At 36.1% G+C, this 23222-nt stretch overlaps 1 protein-coding gene across 4 annotated transcripts in view; it reads left to right on the top strand.

The window, feature by feature from the left end:
* GULP1 (GULP PTB domain containing engulfment adaptor 1) overlaps positions 1-23222 on the top strand; it is a 149619-nt gene that overhangs the window by 101903 nt on the left and 24494 nt on the right. For all 4 annotated transcript variants that reach the window (XM_068948337.1, XM_068948335.1, XM_068948338.1 and 1 more), the window contains 5 exons: positions 6530-6601; positions 15017-15115; positions 17966-18103; positions 20544-20660; positions 21046-21138. In XM_068948337.1, coding sequence (XP_068804438.1) covers positions 6530-6601; positions 15017-15115; positions 17966-18103; positions 20544-20660; positions 21046-21138 — 519 coding nt within the window. The remainder of the gene's footprint in view (positions 1-6529; positions 6602-15016; positions 15116-17965; positions 18104-20543; positions 20661-21045; positions 21139-23222) is intronic.

Genomic DNA, 23222 nt, shown 5'->3' with positions numbered 1-23222 from the left:
TGCATGTGAAGAGTAATGTGCAGCACACACGAAGTGAAAATGCCGTCCAAAAGTTCAAGTGTCCCAGTGACATCCAGAGAAAGTATGATAAGGAATGTTTTTCCTCCAGAGATAACTTTGCTCACACTATTTTCTTGCGCTGCCTTTTTGCCCCTACTGTTTTTCCTTTCATGCCAAACGTCTCTGAAATTATTGTTATATATCAACCATAGGAATTTCACCTGTACTTAAAAGGAAAACAGGTCTTCAGTGTGATATATTTTTTATAGTAACATCACTATCATTGTGCACTGTTAAAATCTTCATCTTAACCCTTTTTTGCCACCCATCATTTTTTAAGAATTTTCTGAAAAAAAATTACCAGAACTTACAGTTTCTTGTTCAGAGCTGGAGTATCCTTGGATATTCATTTTACCCTCCTGCTGCTGCCTGCTCGCCTCCACTGAGTAGTAATGTCCATAGCTTGCTCAAACCAACAGTGAGCTGTTAACTCTAGCTAGCAAGTCAGCAGAACAGAGCCAGTCTTTCCTCATGCAGTTGCCTGAGGAGGAAGCAAGTCTTGTGTGTAGCTGTATTTTCTCAGTTTGCCTGTAGCTAAAATCTGGGCAGCTCTTAGAGTAGCTGATAATTGTGTATGCAATGGCAAAGCCCCTGGCCCTGTTATAGTTTTCAGATTGTCTGACATATCTTCAGGGCATGATATAGCTTAAGATGTGCTTCTGAAGTGCTGCGTGGATTGATGGACTGTGAGGAAATACTGAATGATTTTTCTTGTACAGCTTATTTTTTCTATAGTGAGAGTCCTGACAAGATAAGCTTTATTACCTTTTCTGCTTTCTTTGTCTATTCCAACCTGCTCTTATCTTCCTCATAGAGGTACTAGCTGTATCTCTTCATGTTATTTTGCCTTTAGGGTTACTCTTTTTTGTGGAGAACAGCTCTTTTGCAAACTGATCTGTTTTAAATATATCTTTGTTGCTCTCATTTAAACAGCAGTCTTGCCTGGGAGAATTAGTTATTTTTTCAAGGTGTGGCTACACGAGTGTGACTTCCCAGTGGTGGAAAATCCAAGCAAAAATCTGTGATCGGTAGAAAACCAAGAAGGCTGTTACAGGTGGGAGATTTTGACTGGGGGGAGAAGAAGGCAAGAAGGGACCCAAAAGTATTTTGTAGTTCATACTGTACTTCTCCCGTTCAATTGATAGAGAAGACTCTCATATTGCAAGGCTGAAAAAAAATTCATATTTTAGGGTATGAGTAACAAATTAGACATTTGTTCATCTATTTTCTGCGTAGGTTCAAAACTGGTTCCACTCTTTCATCATTGTTATTATAGACTGCCGTTCTTCTGATGTTATCAGAATGGGTATTTTTGTCTTCCTTTCATCAGTGAATCAAAATCCCTCCAACTTCTGCTGTAGATGGAGCTAATTTATCAAATTTTGGCAGCAGCTATCCAGTAATTTTGCACTACTTTTTATGTTATTGTGTGGATTCACAAAAGTTTTTATCCTATTTTTTTTCTATTTAAATGTACTTAAAGGAGAACTTTCCATGCTCAGGGATTTCAGAGCCATGAATAAGTGTCACAGTGACAGTTTTTGGGTTTTTTTGAGATAGAAATGTGCTGGTAAAAGAACAGATGTTATATTGTCAAAGAAAAGTCCTACACTGCTCTCTACTGGAAGAGTGAAATTCCAAGTTAAATAATTGAAAGTGCACCTAAAACTATTTTGTAGTCAGATTTTTGCTTTAATGGATTTTTTTTGAGGCTGGCAAAACTAACTTCTCTTATGGGTATTTTTCTGTTGTCTTATATTCCCCATAAGTTTTGAAGAAAAACACCTGGATATACTTTGCTTGTTAAAATGTTGAAGCATGCAGAAGGTTGAGAGCCACACCATATGCTGGAAGGGCAAAGAATTACTGGAGAGTTCTGGAGGGGCAGGGATCTGTAGAAACCTTAACAATTTGTCTGACTTCACTAATAGCTGTTGGGCATATGAATGCAGCAATAGCCTGGTCAGAACTGAAGAGCGTTCTGAATGCATGGTGTTGGCATATGTTTGAGTTGACTTTTAATTTGAAGCATCAAAATACAAGTAAAAGATCTACTTTTTCTTTTGTTATTTTAACAGTTTCTCCAGGCACGATACTTCTTAAAGAGCTTTTTTTAATAACTGCATTATAGAACTGGACTAAAATGTGCCTTACTTAAGTTAAACACATAGCAAAAGTTTAATTTCAACTGCCTTCTGAAAGAAGAGGTATTAGCCACAAATAGTCTGCTTACTAGTTTGTTGCATAAAACAGTCTTCCTGGCCTTTTTAGGGCCAAATTGTTCTCCTGGCTGTAGTCAGTGATAAAACTTCCATTCATGTTAATATGATGAAATAATGCCTGTTAATTCTTCACGCCTGCACTGTCTTACGAATCTTTGCATCTGGAATGCACATATCTGGTCTTCTGTCTAATGTTATGTTTTAAACAATTTGAGTTGAGATGTTTGTCTTGTATATGGCTGGTCAGCAGCTCAATAGCAGACATCAGTGCAGAAAGAACAAGGCTTAATATAATGGGAAAAAAAGCTGCTCAGCTGTTTTGACTGGTACGATCCGTTGACTTCATAAGTCATTTCTGATTATAGATAGGTGCAGGAGAGAGCAGAATGAGAATTATATTAGAAAAGTAGTTTGGTCAGTTTTGTAGGAAAGACAACTGCTGCCCTTGGCGGAAAGTCAGACTGCCATGAAAAATGTACAGTAATTTGTATAGGAGTAAAATTGTTTAATTGCTTAATGTTTGCACAAAATATTAAATGCCATCAGTTTTAAACTTCCAGCTTCTTAAAGTATTCAAATAAAACTTGATATGATTCTGGTAAGTTATTCATTAGCACTACACTTAGAGTTAGAACAACACATAAGTATTTACTAAGATAAATCTAGTGACATATCTAGCTTAGTGAGCCATTTTGAATTGTTAGGCACAAGATATGCCAGCTTCAAGAATAACTCTTCTGCTAGTTACAAACAGTAAACACAGTTAACAAATAATCATTCATATATATATATATATATGTATTTAATCTGCATTATGTATTTGATGTAAAAACACTTAAATTAGTGCATTTATTAAATTGCATAGAGGGTTAATTCTGACAAATCTGAAGGAGAACTGCCACCTTATTCTCTGTTTTTCTGTTCAAGAATTATATTAATTACATTATAATAATTACTACTCTAGGAGTAGTATTAGCTCAAGTCTTAGGAACCTTTATATTTCATGATGTTGTGCCCCGTCAGCTGAGCCAGAAAAAAGGGGCGCAGCTGCTTGAGGAAACCTAATGTGATCAAAGCAATCGCTGACTTCAGAACTTCCTATCTTTGTAGCAGTCTGCATCAGTATTGTTTTCCAAAGAACCCTGATCTTGAAAAGGAGACAGTTACTAATTTTCCAATTCTACTTAGAAACTTAGATTTCTGTCCCAGAAACCCTTCCACAATGAACATTTACATTCTTCGTCCTACAGCCTTACTGGATTCCTGATAAACATTTGTGTGTGTACATGCATGCATGTGAGAGATGGAGAGATTTGGCACTGCAAAGGCGGTGATGAAATGGCCATCTCCCCATTTCATGAGAATGATGAATTAATTGTTCATTCTTTACTTTAGAAGCCCAGAGGTGAAGAGTATCCATTGTGGTAGGGATAATACAAACACAGAGGCCTTCATCCCATTGAGTGTGTCATGAAACATCTCAGTTTGGCAAATATATTTGCATTTGTTTATTATCTCTTAGTGTTTATATATGAGTGTGTATTTGACCGATGCTAAATGCCAAAACCACTACTCAGCTGGGAAGTAGCACTGCACTGCAAATAATTGGTAGAATTCTGGTCAGTTAATATAAGTTCCATAAATATTGATATAGCACTCGTGAGGTTTCCATATAGTTCAGGTCTTTGGGGGGGTGGGAAGTGGTAACTTTTATAATAATCCCAATTCATGTGTTTCTTCAGGTTTTGTCAGCTGTTTAATCTTGTCCTTTCAGTAGTTCATCTTTATTTTTAGATACCTATTTCCCCTACAAGTACCCTGTAAGTGGTAGGACTTAAACACTAAGAAAGAACACTTTCTTAAACACTAAATGATAATTTCTAGTTTGGGGTGTATTATTATGGGTTTAAAAATTCAACAAAATTTAAGAGAGCCCAGCCATGGCAGAAGCTTCTTTTCGTGCTTACACCTTCTTAGGCGGTGAAGATAATCAACGGAAGGTACAAGCCCCCAGGAAAAGAGTATTTATGGAAGTTGCCAGTCATAGAAGGATTGGGCTGCTGCTTGGATTTATTGGCTGCAGTGAAGAGACTTGCTTTCATCTTGCTCGTACATCAGATTAGAGGGACGTATCTGAGGGGGAAGGGGAGGGGAAATGATTCTATTGCTTTTTAGACATATTTTGCGCTCTCAGGCATTTTAGTTATCTGACTCCTCTGGATGGAAGTAGGCAAATACAAAATTTACAGGAGTCTTGTGCCCTTCTGGAAGAGCGGCTGGATGTGAGGCAGCATGCTCCGAGGCAACCAAAAGGATACTGGACAAAAATACATGCCAAGTCTGGGTGCTAAATGTGTAGTAATTTATATAGCAGTAAAATTGCTTATGTATTGGGAAGTAACAAGCTGCTAACATTGATAATGCCTCTGGAGCGACAAGTTTCAAAAATATTAGGAAGCAAGTGTGGATGAAGGATGCTCAGCCATCTTCCACCTCTCTGTGGACCTCAGTGGCCTCTTTGTTTAAGCCTTGTCCACATCTGCAAGTGCCACTTCCTGTATTTATGCAAGATCCCTGCACTGTGCATAGTGTACTAACGGAGCAACCCTGGCCTTGACAAAGCCCTACAGCAATTACACTTACTACAAGGAGAGGTAGAAGTATGCGGTGTACAAATGTTTGTGTATACAGGTATCTGATGTTACTAGCATTCCTCTTATGTCCTCATCTGTCCTTATTTTCTTTTTCCTGTCCATATATATTTTTGTTTTTCTTCTATGTGTTTGCTCACATTCACTCACCTTTCCCTTTCTTTCTCTCTGTCACATGGAATATCCATGAATCATTCTTTATCTATATGCGTTTTCTGCAACTGTAACTTTTCTAGGGAGGAATGTGCCTTTTTTTAAAGTCATTGGCGATGTTGCATGAATGGAAACAAATCAGTATAAGATTTCTGCTTCATTATTAAAAAAACCTTGGTCTCCTACCTGGATGATTATAATAGTAGAGAGCATTGACAACAGATGTGCCTATAACACTTATTTTGATCTACATGCTGTTGCATTCAGGATGGAACATTATATTTCAGGGGTCAGTAGCAAATTTCTAATGCAACTTGTTATTTCTTGGTAGAGCTGCAAAGTTTCTTAGCAAGTGTACAGCTAAAGCACACTGACTATAGTAAACATATTATGAAGTCTTAATAGAATTGAAAACTGTAGTTATAACATTGAAAGCTTCTGTAGCTTGGCAAACTTACAAATTGTTTTTGAAGTTACTGAGACTTAAAGATTATATGTACCTCTGTGCATCATGTTGGTGGAGGCAAGCGAAAAGCCAATGCTTGAGAGAAAAGTTGTGTTTTCATCATGTAAAGAAATGATTGTGATAGCACATGCATTCCTAATTACATCATTTATTTTTAAAGTTTTTTTGCTCTTTTTTGCTAGTATTATGTTGGCATAAAGAAGTAAGTGGTGTGACTAAATCAACTGTACTTCAGTTAGAAATAAGATAGGCAATCCATAGTTCCTTAACTTATTACACAAACAAGTGCAATTTTGGTAGCGTTATCACACCTTTTATAAATGTTTACTAGAAAACAAGCAAAGCTGTACAAAAGAACTTAAAAGCGTTTTCAGTGTATAAATAAAAAAGAAAGGGTGAGTTTCTTTTAAAATACCATGCTCTGTATATTAATGGGTATGTGTTTGGTTTTCATTAGAACCATGGAAAAAATATAATTTATAGTAGAAATTCCAATTTTTTAGGTAAATTGGAGCCTATCTCCTTTAAATCTATTAAGATACTGCACTAAGTAGAGTCAGGTCTTTTTGCACCACAGAATGTAAGTTTTACTAACCTAGCCCAAACCACTGGTACATGCTGATTCGCTGGAAATGCAACAAGAATTTTTTGTATTTTTTCATTGGTAATATCTCTTTTAGAAAACAAAATGACAGTGCCTGAATGGAAAAGGATACTTAGCCTTATATGGGATCAAGATAGATAAAGCGATCTTAAAAGCTGCTTTCAATAAGTTTGATGTTTGTCTAAATGGAATTTATTTTTTGTCACTCTTTTGATTAGAAATAATTATGTGAAAATTTGTTGTTTAATAACTAAAACAACTATTGAATTGATTCTTTCCAAAATATTATTTGTAAGTAGTTGGATGACGAGTACTTGAGTCAGTTACATCTTTCCATGTGTAAATGATTTCTCACAAATTATAATCTTTTCAGTTTCTTGGCAGTACAGAAGTGGAGCAGCCCAAAGGCACAGAAGTTGTAAGAGATGCTGTTAGAAAATTAAAGGTAAGGAATCATTTATAATGAAATAGAATATATTCTTACCCTCTTTAACAGGTAACGCACAAGAAATTATGTATTTCCAGGTAAATGCATAGGACGTGCCCTGGGTAAGGTGGCTTACCTGTTGTTGTAAAACGTGGTGTACTCACTTAAGGTAAGCTCTTAGTGCCAGAGAACAGGAATAAGAATGTCATACCAAGGCATGACTAGACTATGATATCCGTGGATACTGGCTGTCCTGGACTGCTCTTTACCCAAAGCTAACTTGCTGAATCTGGAAAAGCTGCCTGCTAGGCTGCTGGTGAAGGTTTGTGACACTGGCGTGAGGGGCATTCACCCTCCACCTGGGATAGTCAGTGATATATCTGGAAACAGTGCTGCAAGGAGAAAATCTAAAAACTAATATGAATATGTTGGCAACATGGGGCATTCATGCCTTTTTTTTCCAGGTATTAGTTTGTGCACACAGAAGCCAGCTATGTGGGTGGGTACACGATGCCAAGAGGCTGAGAAAATCAGGCATTTAACAATTTCTTCTTAGTTATGTGTTCTTGGGCACTGAGGGACTTAGCAGAGAATCAGAAAGTATCCCAGTGAGAAGGCTGAAGAAAGATAAGAGTGGTTGTGGTATGCTAATGTTTGTTTTTAGCTGGAATGTGTTCCTACTTGCTAATTTTTGCCTGGGTGGAGGTGCTAACTGATAGTAGGTCTTTGACTTTCATGTTGTAATCATTCTCTGAACTTCTTTGAGCGTACTGTTGCTGTAAAATATTTTTTCTTAAGCCATCTTTTCATCAACCCATGTCAGAATAGATATTTGATTTATAACTCTCTACTGCAAGTCAGAAACTCTCAACTCATACAGTACCGAGAACTCCTCACTTGCCAAAAGAAATAGTTTTTGTCCAGACTTGTTGCTTGCAACTCTGTCAACTTATTTTTACCAGCAGATGGAGCTGATGTTCTACAGTAAGATAAAATAACTTGGAAAAACTTGCTTTTTGTTAATACTTCATTCTACTTGTTTTATCCTAAATACTGCTAGTGCATTTTCTAAACACTTGGTAATTTGGCTGGATCAGCTGTAGTTAAAAGACACAATTGTTTTAAGCCTCTATATTTAACTTATTCAAGAGGACTGTCCAGGGTTTTTATGCAGGTAGTGTTTTTCTTCATGTTTTCACATGTCTTGGGGCTGTACTGCAGGATAAAGAAATAGAGAAGAAAATTGGACACTGATATTCTAAAGTGTGCATTTTTATTTCTAAGGTAATTGACTTCTTGTAGTTTATTATAACCAAATTTTTCCTTCCAATTTCCGAATCAAACTAATTTCAAGAATGGAAAAAAATACTGTAAAGAGGATGGTATCAAGGTATTGGCTTTCATATCAGAACATGCCTAGGCCATTGAGAGATAAAAGCTGTCAAATCACGTTTTATAAAGTTAAATGAGTGCTCCTCCTAATTGAGGAAGAATATAATCCACTCTGAAATGAATTTGAGCGTTCTCAAGAAGTGCTTGAAGGGTTGCCAGAGATAAAAACAGATGGAGAAATCATCATCTGAAGGGCAAGGCTTTTGGTTCCTCACAGAGGAGGAGCTACTAGAGAGAATCATTTAAGTCAAGATGGTCCACAATGTTATCCCCTAGTAAGAAAGTGACTTGGAGGATTTAGGGAGAAGCCAGAAGTGAATACCTGAGTTTGGGGGGCTTAAGATCTTTCTTTTAGTCTTTCTCTGAGGGTCAAGTTTAAGTCTCCCTGCTTTTACTCTGTTTCCAACTTGGTCTCATTTTCTCCTCCTCTTTTCTCCCATGAGTAGAGATGATTAGAGATAATGTAAATGCAACTAATCACTTTGAGTATTTCAAATGGCTTCAGCTCTTTAAACACTAAGGATACATGGTGGAGCATTCCTTCATGTACATGCATGCATGTTGGGCTGCATCCTTTAATAGACCATACATGGATATTGTTCCGAGTTCCCTCTCACAGTTAAACTGGGTTTCATCTGTTATTGAGAAGACGGGGGAGGGCAGAGTACAGAAAATCTTTTTTTAATATCAGGATAAAGAGGTTTATGGTCGAGCCTACAGCCATGACAATTAGCTCCTTTGAAATACTGGAGAAAGCAGAATGTGTGGTTGGGGACCAGCCAGTGACAATTCCTTCTTATCTTCGGATGAGAGAAGTTAAACAAGAGAATACCTATTTCCTCTCAAAAAATCCCTTCTAGGAGTGAAAGACAAAGATGATCATAGTGTCTATGCTGAAAAAAGACTACGTGGACTGCAATGTCTTCTGCACTACAGGCAATAGATCATAGCCTTCCTCTCAGTCCAACATGTGTTTGGAAGATAAAATATAACTGTTTCCTAAACAGTGGATTTCCAAGATAGCTGATTTCCCTACGCAGCTGAATGCTGAGCGGTGAACGTTTGTGCATCTGTAGCCTTTTCCTCATATTGAAGGCTATTTTTGAGCGACTAATTTCATTAGATGCATATAACGCATACGTCAGAGGTGGGACTGTAGTATGATGTGAAAGATACAGTCACTGCAAAATAAATAATGCCTAGGAGTTTTTTCAGGTGTTTCCTTATAATGGAGGAAAAGTGTCTTCCCAAAGCCAGGTAGAAAACATGAGAATTGAGATGAAAATCTTAAAACTTAAGAGAGGAGATATATCTTATGTCCTAATGTAGTCCCTATTGTTGAATACTTTGTACTATTTATGTTACAAATACTACTTTCACTATTTTACAGATGACAATGTGAGAATAAAAAAAAAATTTGCACTAGCTAATGTGACATCTAATTAAAATTTAAAAGCATTAAAAATCTAAATTTATATAATCTGTGGGAGAAAGTAGGCTGCAGGAGCTTGCTCGCTCTCTCAGCTTCAATAACTGCAGTACCCTCAAATAGACATCTTTGAAGATGTTCGTTTGCACTGACATGACTGGTGTGTCTCACTGGAAGTCTGGGTAAAAGGAAGGAGCTGAACCTTTATTCCCTGGGCTAAAGATTAGCACCACCCAAATCACAGAAACCTCTTTGCTTGACATTTCAGGTTTATTTAATAAACTTTCAAATCATGCAATGAAATGTAAATATTAAACAAAACCACATAACTTCAATTTTAATATTAATTTAAATAAACTTGATTTCAGTGTAATTTTTTTTAACATTATTTCTTGAAGTCTTCTGGGTGATTTTAGATCATGTATCTTTTTTCCTTATGAAATTTTAACTGATTAATCTTCTGATAGTGGTTTGCTAATACTTAATGCATAAATATTTCAAATGTAACTTCTAATAAGGATATGAAAGCATCTGGTTTTCTCAGCTGCTGTAATAAAATACAAGTCATATGGGATTTTTTTCTTTTAAGTTAAATAAAACCATAAGAAATAGTTTTATTTGCATATGTTGCTTCCCCTATATGATTTAAGGAAAATGCATTGTTAATTCCAGAGCAGTCAAATAAAAGCTAGCTCATTCCACTGAGCTGCTCATATTATTGGGCCAAATCTGGATGTCTTGCCTGAGAACAGTGTATGTATAAACAGTTTAAGAATCTGGCCCATTTTTCTCTTCCTAAGCCATACTGTGATTCATTATAATTTCATATCTGAACCTATTATTCTTGTCTCTCTTAGATCCAAAGATCAAATATCTCTCCAAGTTCACAGTATCTCTTCACTGTCCATTTTGATGCCAATGGGAGGCTACAGATTTTTACCCTGTTAAATAATGTTGTTAGTGAGAGGACTACAAATATTATTTTGCTTTACATATATGCTAAAAGGAGAAAATAACTTTTGTAAATTCTCCACATCCAGAGGTCACTCAGAGTCCTTTTCAGGTGAAAGGAATGAATAGTACTTGCCACTGCTTGCTTTCTTCTTCCTGTATCTGAGTAAGGGTTAGGATCTACTGTACAACACTTAGACAAGTTTGGGAGAGGGCCGAATTTGACATTCGAGAGAAGGTCAAATATGAAATTACTGATTTGTTTCTGTAAGTTTTCTGTTCTTACCTAAAACACAGATTTCACTGAGCAAATCTATTTGCATCAGAAGTGAGCAGGAAAAGCGTTAAAAAAAATACTACACAAGACTTTTTTAATTTATCTACATTTACCTTTCAGTCACTGAATCTCACTAAACCTTTGATTTAAATGCTTGTTTGTCTCCCTGGTTGTCTATGTTCAAGAGATTCTTTTGAGCATCTCTTTCATCATCCTTAACTAGTTTTTGATTAGTCACATTTATGGAGCTAATGGAACTTCTTATGAAGTCAGTTGCCAGCCTTTTGCCAACTCTTGCAGGTGTCCTGTGAGCTTTCTCCAATTTGTCAGCAGCCTTCTGAATTTAGAAACTTCAGAACATAAAATTTGAGTGGTGGTCTTACCAGCCACATATATTGCAATCTCTGTGGTCTTCTGAAGGATCTCTTTGAAGTATCTGAGGATTGCATTACTCTTCCAGTTATAGTTTCAGGGTTAGCCGAATGCCTACCATGACATCATGGCTTTCGTAATTCCAGCTTCATAGGGTAGTCTCCCAAGAAAGAAACTTTATTCCCATACGTATAATTTAGAGCCTGATGTTGCTCATATGCAAACCAACCATCTCTGTTACAATCTGTAGTATTCTGTTTTGCTGCTGTATTCTTTGTTATTTGCCACTCTAACAGCCTTTGTCATCTGCAAGCTTGCTCTGTGATGGTTTTAGATTTTACTACAGATCATTAGTTATTTCTTTTTCCATTTTTATCTTATTTTTTCAGCCTGCAGATTTTATCAGTAATTATTTTTCTCATGATCATTGTTCTATGTCATTCTGAAGAAATAAACCCTGCTGGAATAAATTAGAAACATATCTTCCCAATGACAGTTTCCTGTTTATTACTGCATCTGGAGACTAATGTAACTAACTTAACTAATGCTTTCTTTATATTGCTTCATTTCCTATTATAATGACATGCAATACTCAGTTAAATGCCACATCTTCTTTGACAAATAGCTTTTTTGTAAAATCCATATTGATCATCATTAATTTCATCTCACTTGAATTCTGTTTCTTCAACTTGGTTTGTGCCTTTTGAGGGTGGAAGCATGGTAGGGTCATTTTGTTTAGCGTATGGGAGTTTTCGTGTTTTGTTTTAATATTGGCACAAAATTTTCTTCTGGAACCTCCTCAGTATTATAAGACTTATTGACTATTTGGGCCAAGCTTTGTCCAGCTGTTCTAAAACTCTTGTAAGTTATTCAGACCTACTTATTTAAAAATATCTTCATGTCATAGCTGTTGTTCAAGACTGTGTTGGTTGCAGTTGGAATACCAAACATTCCATCATCATTTTCAACATATGTTATGGCTTTAACTCACTAAAAACAAGTATTTATTGAATAGTTCTGCCCCTTGTATATTACTGTATAGAAATACTTAGACACCTTTAGCTTCCAAAGGGGTGTTTAAAAAAAAAAAACAAAAAACAAAAAAAACCCCATGCTTTACTCAAGTTCAAGGCTGTTTCAAATCAGTTTGGGTCAGAACCTCTGAAATAAAGGGTATGAGCTTGTCATTAACCTGTTCTAAAAGTAGACCTGCAGAAAATATTTTCCAGTCATTGAATCAGAAAATTTACAAAGCCTGTAAGATATTCTCCTGTAAGAGTGGATTTTACTTTTTTATTTATCTATTTATTTATTTTAAGTAATGGGAGCTCAGAAAGCAAAAAGCCTTGAAGAACAAGGATCTAAATATCTGGAAAATGGGCTTGAAGACAAATAGGAGGACAGGAAAAGGATATGTATATTTGCAAGAACATGATACTAGAGAGGCAGAAGGAGAAGTTGGTTTAAACTTGCTTGGCTTCTAACTAGTTGGCTTTCACCAGGAAGTTATCCCAGCTGTTGAAAATTAAATTGAGCCTTTAGATTTAAAGTTAGAGCTGAGAGCTATTTTTTTATTTTTGAACTAACTGAAGTATGGTACTTGTCAGCTGATGTGCTACATCAGTTAGTAATTAATTGTCTGTGTATGTCATATTCACTGTATGAAGTTGACAGGACTAATTCTCAGGTTAATATTACTAATATTCTCAGTAATTGTGCTTTCAAAATAAGGAATAAAATTGGAAGAAAGGGAAAAATGGACAATTATGTGTCTAAGGATGGTTCTTAAAACTACTTAATCATTTGCTGTGAATTGAGCTGCCTACAAACAAAACTAATAAAATAAATTGAGATAGTCATACTGTGCAAGGCAGTTGAGTTTATGGAAAGATTTCTCAGGTACTGGTTGGCACATGAATTTTTGCTGAACACAGCAAAAGCCCAAAACCTCAACTGTAACTTAAAAGAAAACTTCTAAAAGAAAGAAAAAAAATTCAGCTTTTTTAGGTGTTTCATGGGGAGGAAAGGTTCAGTTGACCGTAGCCAAATACTTCACAATTGGAAGATAATTGCAACTTCTGTCTTTTAGGTTAAAAATATGAGTTAACACCCTTCTTCAGATTCCCCCAGCTCTCCTGTGCAACTGAAAGTCATTGTCCTTGCTGACTTTTTATTTTTACAAAATGAACGGAAACTTCACTTAAGAAATGAAAGTATGGAAAGGGGAAATACAATCATGAATGCTATAATATACTAGCAGTCCTACTGCTAACAAGGTAGATTCCTTCCCTGATGTTATGGTCTCTCAGTTCAGTTATACTTTAACAGGAGTGAGCCTGAGGACAGTGTGCTCAAACGTATAAATGTCAACCAGAGAATCCAACTCCACTGGCCTTGAGTGAGTCATTGTTCTTATTTATTCATTTGAAAATACCAATCACAGAGTGGTTGAGGTTGGAAGGGGCTTCTGGAGATCATCTAGTCCAACCCCCCTGCTCATGCAGTGTCACATAGAGCACGTTGTCCAGGATTGCATCCAGATGGCTTTTGAGTATCTCCAAGGAAGGAGACTCCACAACCTCTCTGGGCAACCCTGTTCCAGTGCTCTGTCACCCTCACAGTCAAGAAGTTTTTCCTCATGTTCAGATGGAACTTCCTGTGTTTCAGTTTGTGCCCATTGCCTCTCATCCTGTGACTGGGCACCACAGAGAAGAGTCTGGTCCCATCCTCTCGACACCCTCCCTTCAGATACTTGGACACATGGATCAGATCCTCCTCCCCCCCCCCCCCCCAAGTCTTCTCTTCTGCAGGCTAAGCAGGCCCAGCTCTCTCAGCCTTTCTTCACAGGAGAGGTGCTCCAGTCCCCTCATCACTTTAGTAGCCCTCTGCTGGACTCTCTCCAGGAGCTCCATGCCTCTCTTGTCCGGGGGAGCCCAGCACTGGACACAGTACTCCAGGGGAGGCCTCCCCAGGGCTGAGGAGAGGGGCAGGATCACCTCCCTCCACCTGCTGGCAACGCTCTGCCTAATGCACCCCAGGATGCCATTGGCCTTCTTGGCCCCAAGGGCACATTGTTGGCTCATGCTTAACTTGTCCCCCAGGACTCCCAGGTCCTTCTCTGCAGAGCTGCTTTCCAGCAGGTCAGCCTGTACTGGTGCATGGGTTATTGCTCCCTAGGTGCAGGAGGCCTTCAGAAAGATTTGAGAGGAGAAGGTCTGCTACCAGAGCATATAGAGCAATTCTGTATTTTGCTAACAAAGTTACCCAGATGGATAACATTTCTTAAAACTGACATGCAGTAGCAAATTTTGCACACTACTTATTTCATACGCAGCGTTCAGGAGTGAAGAGAAAGACAAGTCAGAAGTAGCGAGTACAAAAGGATGGCAATTATGTTAAATAGGGCACGCGAAGTGATCTGGTCATGTAAAATGTTTTCTAGCCATTATCTAGTGAACTGTCAACAAATAAATTGTGAGAATGTGATAGAAGGGATCAAATATTTCTTAGGTGTTGACAACTGTAATGCTTTCAAACTGAACCTGCTTAAAAGGACTATGATTTTTGTAGTGTAATATATGATACATGCCCTCAGTGCCTGTGTACAGAAATGAGCATAGAATTAGTAGGATATGAAAAGAATAATGCTCACTGCAAAATAACCAAGCAATTAACAAACTATTTATCTATAGGTGTTCATATTTCTGGTGTCCTCCTAGAAATCTGATGCAAGAGTTAATTTTAAGTGCAAAAATATCACATAAACATGTCAAGAGATCCAGCTAAATAATTATTTTTAAATAATCTTTCTTATGTGTAGCAATACTCTATAATATGCAGTAAGAAACATAGTTTACCCATTCACTACATTTTGGAATGGTTGGCATGGTTTATAAGAGCATTTTGAAGAAGGAAGGAAGCAACTTTCATTTGAAATAGTTAAGAGGAAATAAGTAATGAAAAATTCAAAAAACAGCTAATAGTGATTGCTGTTATGCTTTTCATTTCATAGTTTGCAAGACATATCAAGAAATCTGAAGGCCAGAAGACTCCCAAAGTTGAATTACAAATCTCAATTTATGGTGTAAAAATTCTAGATCCAAAAACAAAGGTAAGAAACCTATTTCTGTGCTGTGAAACCAGTAATTAAATATTGTTTTAACTATGTTTTTATCATTTTCTATTTTTAAAAAGTATTACAGTGAAAGCCATTCTGTTGATGGAAACTTCTAAGTACCACTTCTCATACAACATATGGGTCAAATCTTCCTAAGAAGGTATATGATACCCCTAAATATAGACTATAGCTAATGTGGGATTTAATTTTTTTTATCTTGTGCACCAGGATCTTTGAGGAAGATGAAAACATTGTGGTAACTGCATGCAGATTATGTATGGCACCTTTCCAAATGGTCGACACAGCGTAGGTGCCCACATGAAGATGTTTGCAGTGAACGAGGAGAAAACTTGTAGTGACTCATTATTTGTGCTGCAGATTTAGAATTGCACCTCTCTTTGCTTGTTTCCATTTTTTCTTCCATTTTTGAATTTGATCAACGTATCCCCTCTTCCTTAGAAAGCTCATGTTTTCCTGGTGTGTTACCCATTTGTCTGTAAACTGTGTAGCAGGCCATAAGTGCTACTATAGACTTGTCATCTGTCATTGCATGACAATTCCTGTGCTTTCTACAGCGTTGCAGTCCCTTGTGTCATCTCTTGGTGGATTTTCTGTTTGGTTTGGTATTTTGAAAGGTGTTATATGATGAGCAAACCATCCTCCTCACAGACTTCAGAGAATAATGAGATAAATACAATCAAACTAAAAAGTAATTATTCAGTAGTCAGTAATTTTTAACATATGAATGCTTTTAAATCTTAAGCGTTTGTTAAATCTTGGAACCTTTGCTTATTACTACTTATTAATTCTGAAGTAGTTACTATCATTGAAACAGTGGTACTATTCTCTTAGAAAAGCTAGTTTTAATTCAAGAGTATGTATCTACTTACAACCCATTTTTACTACAACATCTTGATAGAACTGTAATGGAACAGTTCATAAGCAGGGGGGAAAAGAAATCTTCATGTCCACTTTTTTGGCAGTTTTTGTATCTTCCTTTTTGTGGTAGGGCAGAAGTGGGTACTAAACCCCTATCCTGACAAGAACTGTTTTAAAATAAGTTTTAAAGGCCAAAAAATGTTAGTCGTTCTAACTCTTTCTGCAGAGATTAACAGAAAACTGTGGGATAGAAGTTCCTAGGGGAGTAGGAACATCGTAATCTCTCAACAATGCTGTTGTTACAAACTTAAACTGTGATTAACTGCAACCAGTCTTTCTCTTCCACTTCTTTTCTTAAAGCTACATGTAAAATTAGATTTGAATCAAGTTTTCATTTCCTATTCAGGAAAAACTGTTATTAAAATGTAAGCAATGGTATGATACTAAGAACATACTGAGTACGTTTCCTATAAATAACTCAGTAGCTATTCTGAAATCAGCTAAGTCCGCGTTTGCGCTATTTGTAGTACCAGGACATTGACCATAATGTAATCTATGGGGGGTGATGAAAATTGTATAGATACTTTAGGAAATGTCTTAAATTCCATATTAACATCATAGGTTATAATAATTTTTTTCTGTGTATGTTTTATAGAATTTTTTTTTCAGATTTATTACAAAGGAATATTGTTTTTTAGTCATGTGACGACTATTAATTGTGGTAAGAGCAGGAGGATACTCACGTATCAGGACTTCATTTCATGCTCAGCACAGAAAAGAGACGGTATAGGAAAATGGTTTTGTCCGTGAGTGAGGGAGCAGTTGCATTGATCTATTAATCTAAAAGAGCAAGAAAAATGTGATGTTATAAGAAACCGTTGAAGAGCTGCAGGAAGAAATGTTAAATGTGAAAGTGATTTGGGGGCATGGGAGAAATATGGCTGTAAACACTGAGAAAGAGAGCCGACAAGGGGGGAAAAGTTTGGCCATATAGAAAATTCTTTGATAAACTATTTTGTATGGGGCAGGCATGTCCTTGCCTTTGAGGTTATAGCAGTCTATAGCGATCCTAGATCCCAGAAATGTTCGCTATCCTGGTGATGCACAGAAAATTTTTTTTTCCTCTGCTCCCTCTCTCTCTCTCTGCCCCCTCTCTTTTCTTTAATAGATAATAGCTCAAATCTAAACTGCTTATTTTTCTTTAACGCAAATACTGCTTTCCCATGTAATAAGCCAAATAAAATAAAATACCAAGAATAGACTAGTTGGGGAAAAATAAGAAAAAAAATAGTTCAGATTATTCATTTCAGCTTTCTTAACTGAAGAACACTACCATTGCAGCATTTAAAATAGCTGGAGCATGTCTTTTAGTGGAAAATAGAGTATGTCTATGGTATCTAAAATATGCAAACAAAAATGATAAAACTGTTTATATTAGTTCTTAAAGTAAGTATTTAGATTTCTAATTTATTTCTCAGTGCTTCTGAATTTAGATAACAAAGTCACTTTATTTGTTTTCCGTATTTAAGGTAGAAAATTAAGGCCTCATTTCAGTAGAACTGCGAACCCTAGGAGATTGATGAAATGTGAAGATGGAACGCACCTGGAAAAAGATCCAAGTGTTTTACACAATCAATCCCTAAATAAATAGCTAAGGGACACAGAGCAACCGTAAAATCCTTTTTCTAAGACAGAAATTACTGTCCAAATAAACACTTCCAAGTAACTTACTGATTACATTCAGGAAAAATGGGAACATTTGTTAGAGGAGGGGAGATTGTTAGCTTCTTTTATACCTTAAGCACGTTTGTGTTCTCTAGTGTATAGTGAGAAACACTCAGGAATGTTACTGCAACTTGTCTGTTCTTTTGTATGTAAAGAAATAGAGATCTACTTTGTTCATTTCTAACCCAAGCGAATATAGTAATTCCTTGAGTAATTAGTAATTTTTCTGTTTATTTGCAGGAAGTCCAGCACAATTGTCAACTCCATAGGATATCATTTTGCGCTGATGATAAAACCGACAAGAGAATATTTACTTTCATATGCAAAGATTCAGAATCAAATAAGCATTTGTGCTATGTATTTGACAGTGAAAAGTGTGTAAGTATGCAAGATGCTTTAGAAGAATTTGGATCTCAGTTATATACTTTGATCTGCTTTCAAATAAAAGGGAAATGGGTAATAAAAGCAAATAGTCATTCTGTTGACTGGCATCAGCGTGACAATCTTTCATACCAATGTGATGCCTTGCAAATTGGATGCATTAATTTAAAGGAGAGTTGATGGGGTTTTTTCTCCCCTGAGATGACAATTAGTACTACCCAGCTCAATATCTTAAGCCATGCCTCTGATTTACTCTGGGAGAACAGCCTGTATCCTACCAAGCTTGAAATGTTTGCACAGCTGTTCTGCCGAAATTACTGCAGCTCGGTGACTGAGATGATACCCCTGTAGAATCTTCTGCTGATGTGCCTGCCTCACACCTCCCTTCCTCAACTTTTTTTTTAAAACAGTAAGGCTCCCTCTTTCCTCCCACCCCCTTCCCTGCTATGTCTGTCAGATTTATTAATGCCCTCATGCACTACCAGAGAGTTTTTTACCACCCGCTGAAATTATCTCATGTCTGTGATAGAACAGGGCAACTCTTCAGAAGTGTGCGACAGCAGAAGAAAATAATACTTTAGTACAGGAAATGAAGAAAATCATGTCTAGCTGAAACAAGGTTATGAGTTTACCCTGACAGAAAATAATTAACAAAAACACTGGAATCAGCACTGAAATGGATGTTTAGCTGTTCATTATGATCTAAAGCTTCTATTTCTGATTTATTCAGAAACAGCTGAGATATCATATGTAGAAAATACTTCTAAAAAGTTAAAAAAAGTTTTTGAGAAAAAGATGCATATTTATTCCTACAGTATGTAGACATGTATCATTGTGTGTTACTTAACAGACTGCATTCCTGGTGGTTTTGTTGTTCACCTGCGCTGCTCCAGTGCCAGCTTCACTAAATGTTGTTGAGAATTGCATCTGTTCATTTCTCTCTTCAAATGCCTATCCTGAGCCTTTCTTTTTCAGATTCCCGTTATTTTAAATTACCCTTGCAGTTTCTGCACACCAGTACCATTTTTATGCCAAACCAATTCTATTCTTCTTCTTTCTACTCTGATACTTGGCTTACTGTACTTTTCTTCTTTCTTCAGTTTCACTTCCTCCTTTTTTCTCTCAGCTTTCAAAGAATCCTACCTGAATTGGTACCTTTCATTTTACCCTTGCCCTTCCAAGAAAATAGCTAGGGCTACATGCTCGCAGCATCCGTTACAGTCCTAATTCAGATTTTTGGTCTAATTTGGTTAAAATAATTTCTTGCAGTGATTGTAGAGGTGGTTGATTTTTTTTTTTTTCCCCTCCCCTCTACTGTGCAGGAGAAAGAGATAGAGAGGTTAGTTCCTTACTGCCATGGAACCGAAGTATTCACACACACCCCTACTAAGTGACTTTGCTCTTGAGCTAATGGATAAAAGGCTGGAAGAATCATGTTCTGTACCATTTTTGTGCATCTAGTGCTTCATGTTCTTATAGGTGATCAAAGAAAAATGTTCATAGCATTGAGCAGCACGCTTTGTTTTTGTGAGAAACAGTCAATTTGTTTTTCATTTCAATAAAGAAAATAAATTAATTTAGTTTTAGTCAAATGAATGTTTTCCCAGTAATTTTAGTTCCTCTGCCAAACTGTAAAAAACAAACAAAAATAAAAACAATTGCTTACCATGCATGTTTGTTTCCTGTGCTAAAGTATTAAGGAAAACAGTGTATCCATATGTCCACCATTTATTGGTGCCTCATGTAAGCCAGCAGTTTTTTTTAAACCGTAGTATGCCCAATCAACTACTTGTATCATTATTTTTACAGCCTTTGTTTTTAAAGGAGGATCTCTGTAGGAGTTGTACGTAAACATCGCAATATATGATGCAAGTCTGCATAAAACTAATAACTTATTATATCTTACAAATACAGATGCAGATTCTTTGTGGTTGAATTTTTGTACTCTTAAATACTTGTCTAGATAAATACATTCATCTACACTTTGATATACTATAGGAACTCTAAAAATAAGCGTTGAAACCCAAATTTAAAAGCAATAGAGGCAAAACAATGGAGCATCCATTAAAATGAAAACAATGCATTTTATTATAGAAAGACTGTAATTGCTTAAGAAATTGTTAGAAAGAGACTTTCATGCTATCTGTATTTACAGAAATTAGAGGCATAATTAGTACTAAGAATTAGCTAATTGTATTCTGCCTGTTCAGTTTCCCTTCTTTGTCTAGAGTATTCTTCGGTTGTATTTAGTGTATTGTGTGTCAGATTATTTTGCTGAAGTGTTTGCCATGCTCATTTGCAGTGTTGACTTTAACAGTGGATGAAGCAATCTCCTTGAATATGGTATATTATAAAAAATATTTTTGTGATCTGAAAAGAAAGTAATTGTATAAAATATTCTTAATATACTAATTCCAATCTTGTGTTTTATGTAAAGGCAGAAGAGATAACTTTAACAATTGGTCAAGCATTTGACTTAGCTTACAGGAAATTTCTGGAATCTGGAGGAAAAGATGTTGAGACAAGAAAACAAATTGCAGGTTTACAGAAAAGAGTAAGTTCTATGTTATAATTTTTAAAGAGAGAAAAACAACCTGCTACTTTCTACAGCAGCATAGTTTTCAATGTTATTCTCAGATTGCTAATAATTTCAACAGATACTGAACAGCATCAGAACAGATACTGAAAAAGAAAACTAAGAAAGGCCTGATACTATGAAACAATATTTTATATTTTTCCATCTTGCGTGATCACTAAAGAGAAAAGCAAGGTTGTAATGTGGAGACTTGTTTTTAATTTTATTTTGTAATCAGATAACTGGTTAATTACTGTTAAATCCAGAGAGTTCAGATAAAGCTTATTCTCAATGGACAGCTCATAGCTACTATTGAAATGAATGAATATCCTAATAGCTCTTGCAATAACCACTTGCTTTGTAGATTCAGGAGTTAGAAACTGAAAACTCAGAACTGAAAAATAAAGTTCAAGATTTGGAAAATCAGTTAAGAATCACACAAGTACATACATCACCAGTAAGTACATGAACATAACTCTTTTATATCTAAAGTTACTCTAAATTTATGGTCATCTGCATTATGATAAATGTTAGTATCCATGCTGTTTCTAATGATTCTGATTAACATATGGTGATCGTTTATCAGTTGAAATGCAGTGTTGAAGTAACAGTAAGATTGTGACAAGCCAACAGAAGTGCAAGTTGTAGTCCCTCAATAAATTGTGGTTTCTTAATCCTCTTATTATACCTATTTGTTGGTGCCTAAAGACAATAAATGCTCATTTTTATAGACACCTAAGCAAACTAGCGAAGGATGAAGAACCCTGTTTTGCATTTAAAGGATCTGGTTCAAGAACAACACTAGGGTATATTGGCACTAGGGCAATATTGGATTTTTTTCTGCTAATTTCCTGTCACAAGCATATCGTTACTTATACCTGCCATTTAACATAGAGCTTTTATTTTCCGTGATGCAGTATCTACCTATTATAGGTGTATAATTACACTGCAAATCTTTAAAAAACAAAAAACCTCACTATGTGTCATGTGTTTCTGGCATCTAACTTACCAGTGAAAATTACTCTCAGAAATGAAATATATAATTACAATCTCTCAGTATTTAACAAAATAATTCATTTTAGTAACTTATTATCAGGAATCAATTTTCAAATAGAATTTTATTGCTTTATTTACTGTTTAATCTTTCAAAAAAACCCAGCCCTCTCCTGTCTCAAATTTCTGAATTTCCACATGATTAGAATTGCAGTAGGAACCATCTAGCAGCTTGTTTAATATCTAAACTCATTTTGATATACAGTGGATAAATGAAATGAGTAAATACTGAAGCAGGTTGTCCATAGAGGTTGAGGAATCTCTATCCTTGGAGGTATTCAAAACTTGACTGGCCATGGTCCTCAACAGCCACCTTTAACTGGAACCTGCTTTGAGCAGGAAATTGGATTAGATGACCTCCAAAGGTCCTTTCCAACCTATATATAGTTCTGTGATGAATCGTGCAACCAACAGGTAAAGTAAATGTTTTCAGGAAAATGTCTTTCATAATCATACCTCCCAAGTACTATCAAATTTTGTGCCTTACCAAGAGAGATCATTCAAGTAGTTCTCTTTTAAATCGTTGTGTACATGTTAAATCAGAGTTGTGATTATGGTAGCATAAGAGTAAACACACATAAATTGTCCAGTTAGGTTGAAAATAAAAATAGTAGAATAGTGTCATTGTGGAATGACTTTTCAGTGCAGAGAAGAGGAGGCATAACTGTTTTTAAGATCGTTTGATGGATTTGTTAAGTGGATCATATGAGATGGGGCCTGCAATAGCAGCAGATAGGATTTGATGATATGTATCTGGCCATTGTTATATAACAAAGCTATTCCTTTTCCTGAAAATGAGGCTATAGCTCAAGTCTTCTGATTCCCAGATCATTTTCCAGTTAACAGGGCTAGACTGCATCTCTTGTTTGAATTTCATAGTCTCCCCTCCTTCAGGCTAAGAATACACAAGTGAGGTCTGTAGGGATTTTTTTTTTGCTTTTATTTTTTAAGCTGTCAGGATTGGCAATCAAAACTTCTGTTGAAGAGCTGACTTCAATATCCAAAAGACAACAGAATCTTAAAGCATCTGTAAACTGTGGAGGTATAATTTAGTATGTATATAGAATCAAATGTTTGGCTTACTGCATGTCAAAAAAAAAAAAATCTAGTCTTGGTATCCCTGTTTTAAACAGATACAACCAGGCTGTCATTTTAAAGTAAACTCTTCTGCCTTCCCATTGTCATTTAAAATAGACTTCATGACTAAGTATAAAGACATATGTTACGGCCTTTTGATGGAATTCATATTCTAGAACAAATGGAGTATTCCCAGCACTTAAAATTCTGATCCTCTTCCAAAATGTTTTAAAGATGTTTTGGCCATAGTTTATGAAAGATGCCACTTTATATGTGTAATTCTCAAGAACAAATTCATTGTTCAAGGCTGGACTGCAATGTTTGAAATTCTGATGGAGATTTACTTCTCTAAAAGGAGCTAGGCTTAGGTTCATATATTGAACTCTTGGGTAATGATGGGGAACATTTTAT

Source organism: Struthio camelus, chromosome 6, assembly GCF_040807025.1.
Source record: "Struthio camelus isolate bStrCam1 chromosome 6, bStrCam1.hap1, whole genome shotgun sequence".
Lineage (NCBI taxonomy): Eukaryota > Metazoa > Chordata > Aves > Struthioniformes > Struthionidae > Struthio > Struthio camelus.
Note: the sequence above shows the minus strand (reverse complement) of the source record. Positions and strands in the feature narration are given on the sequence as shown.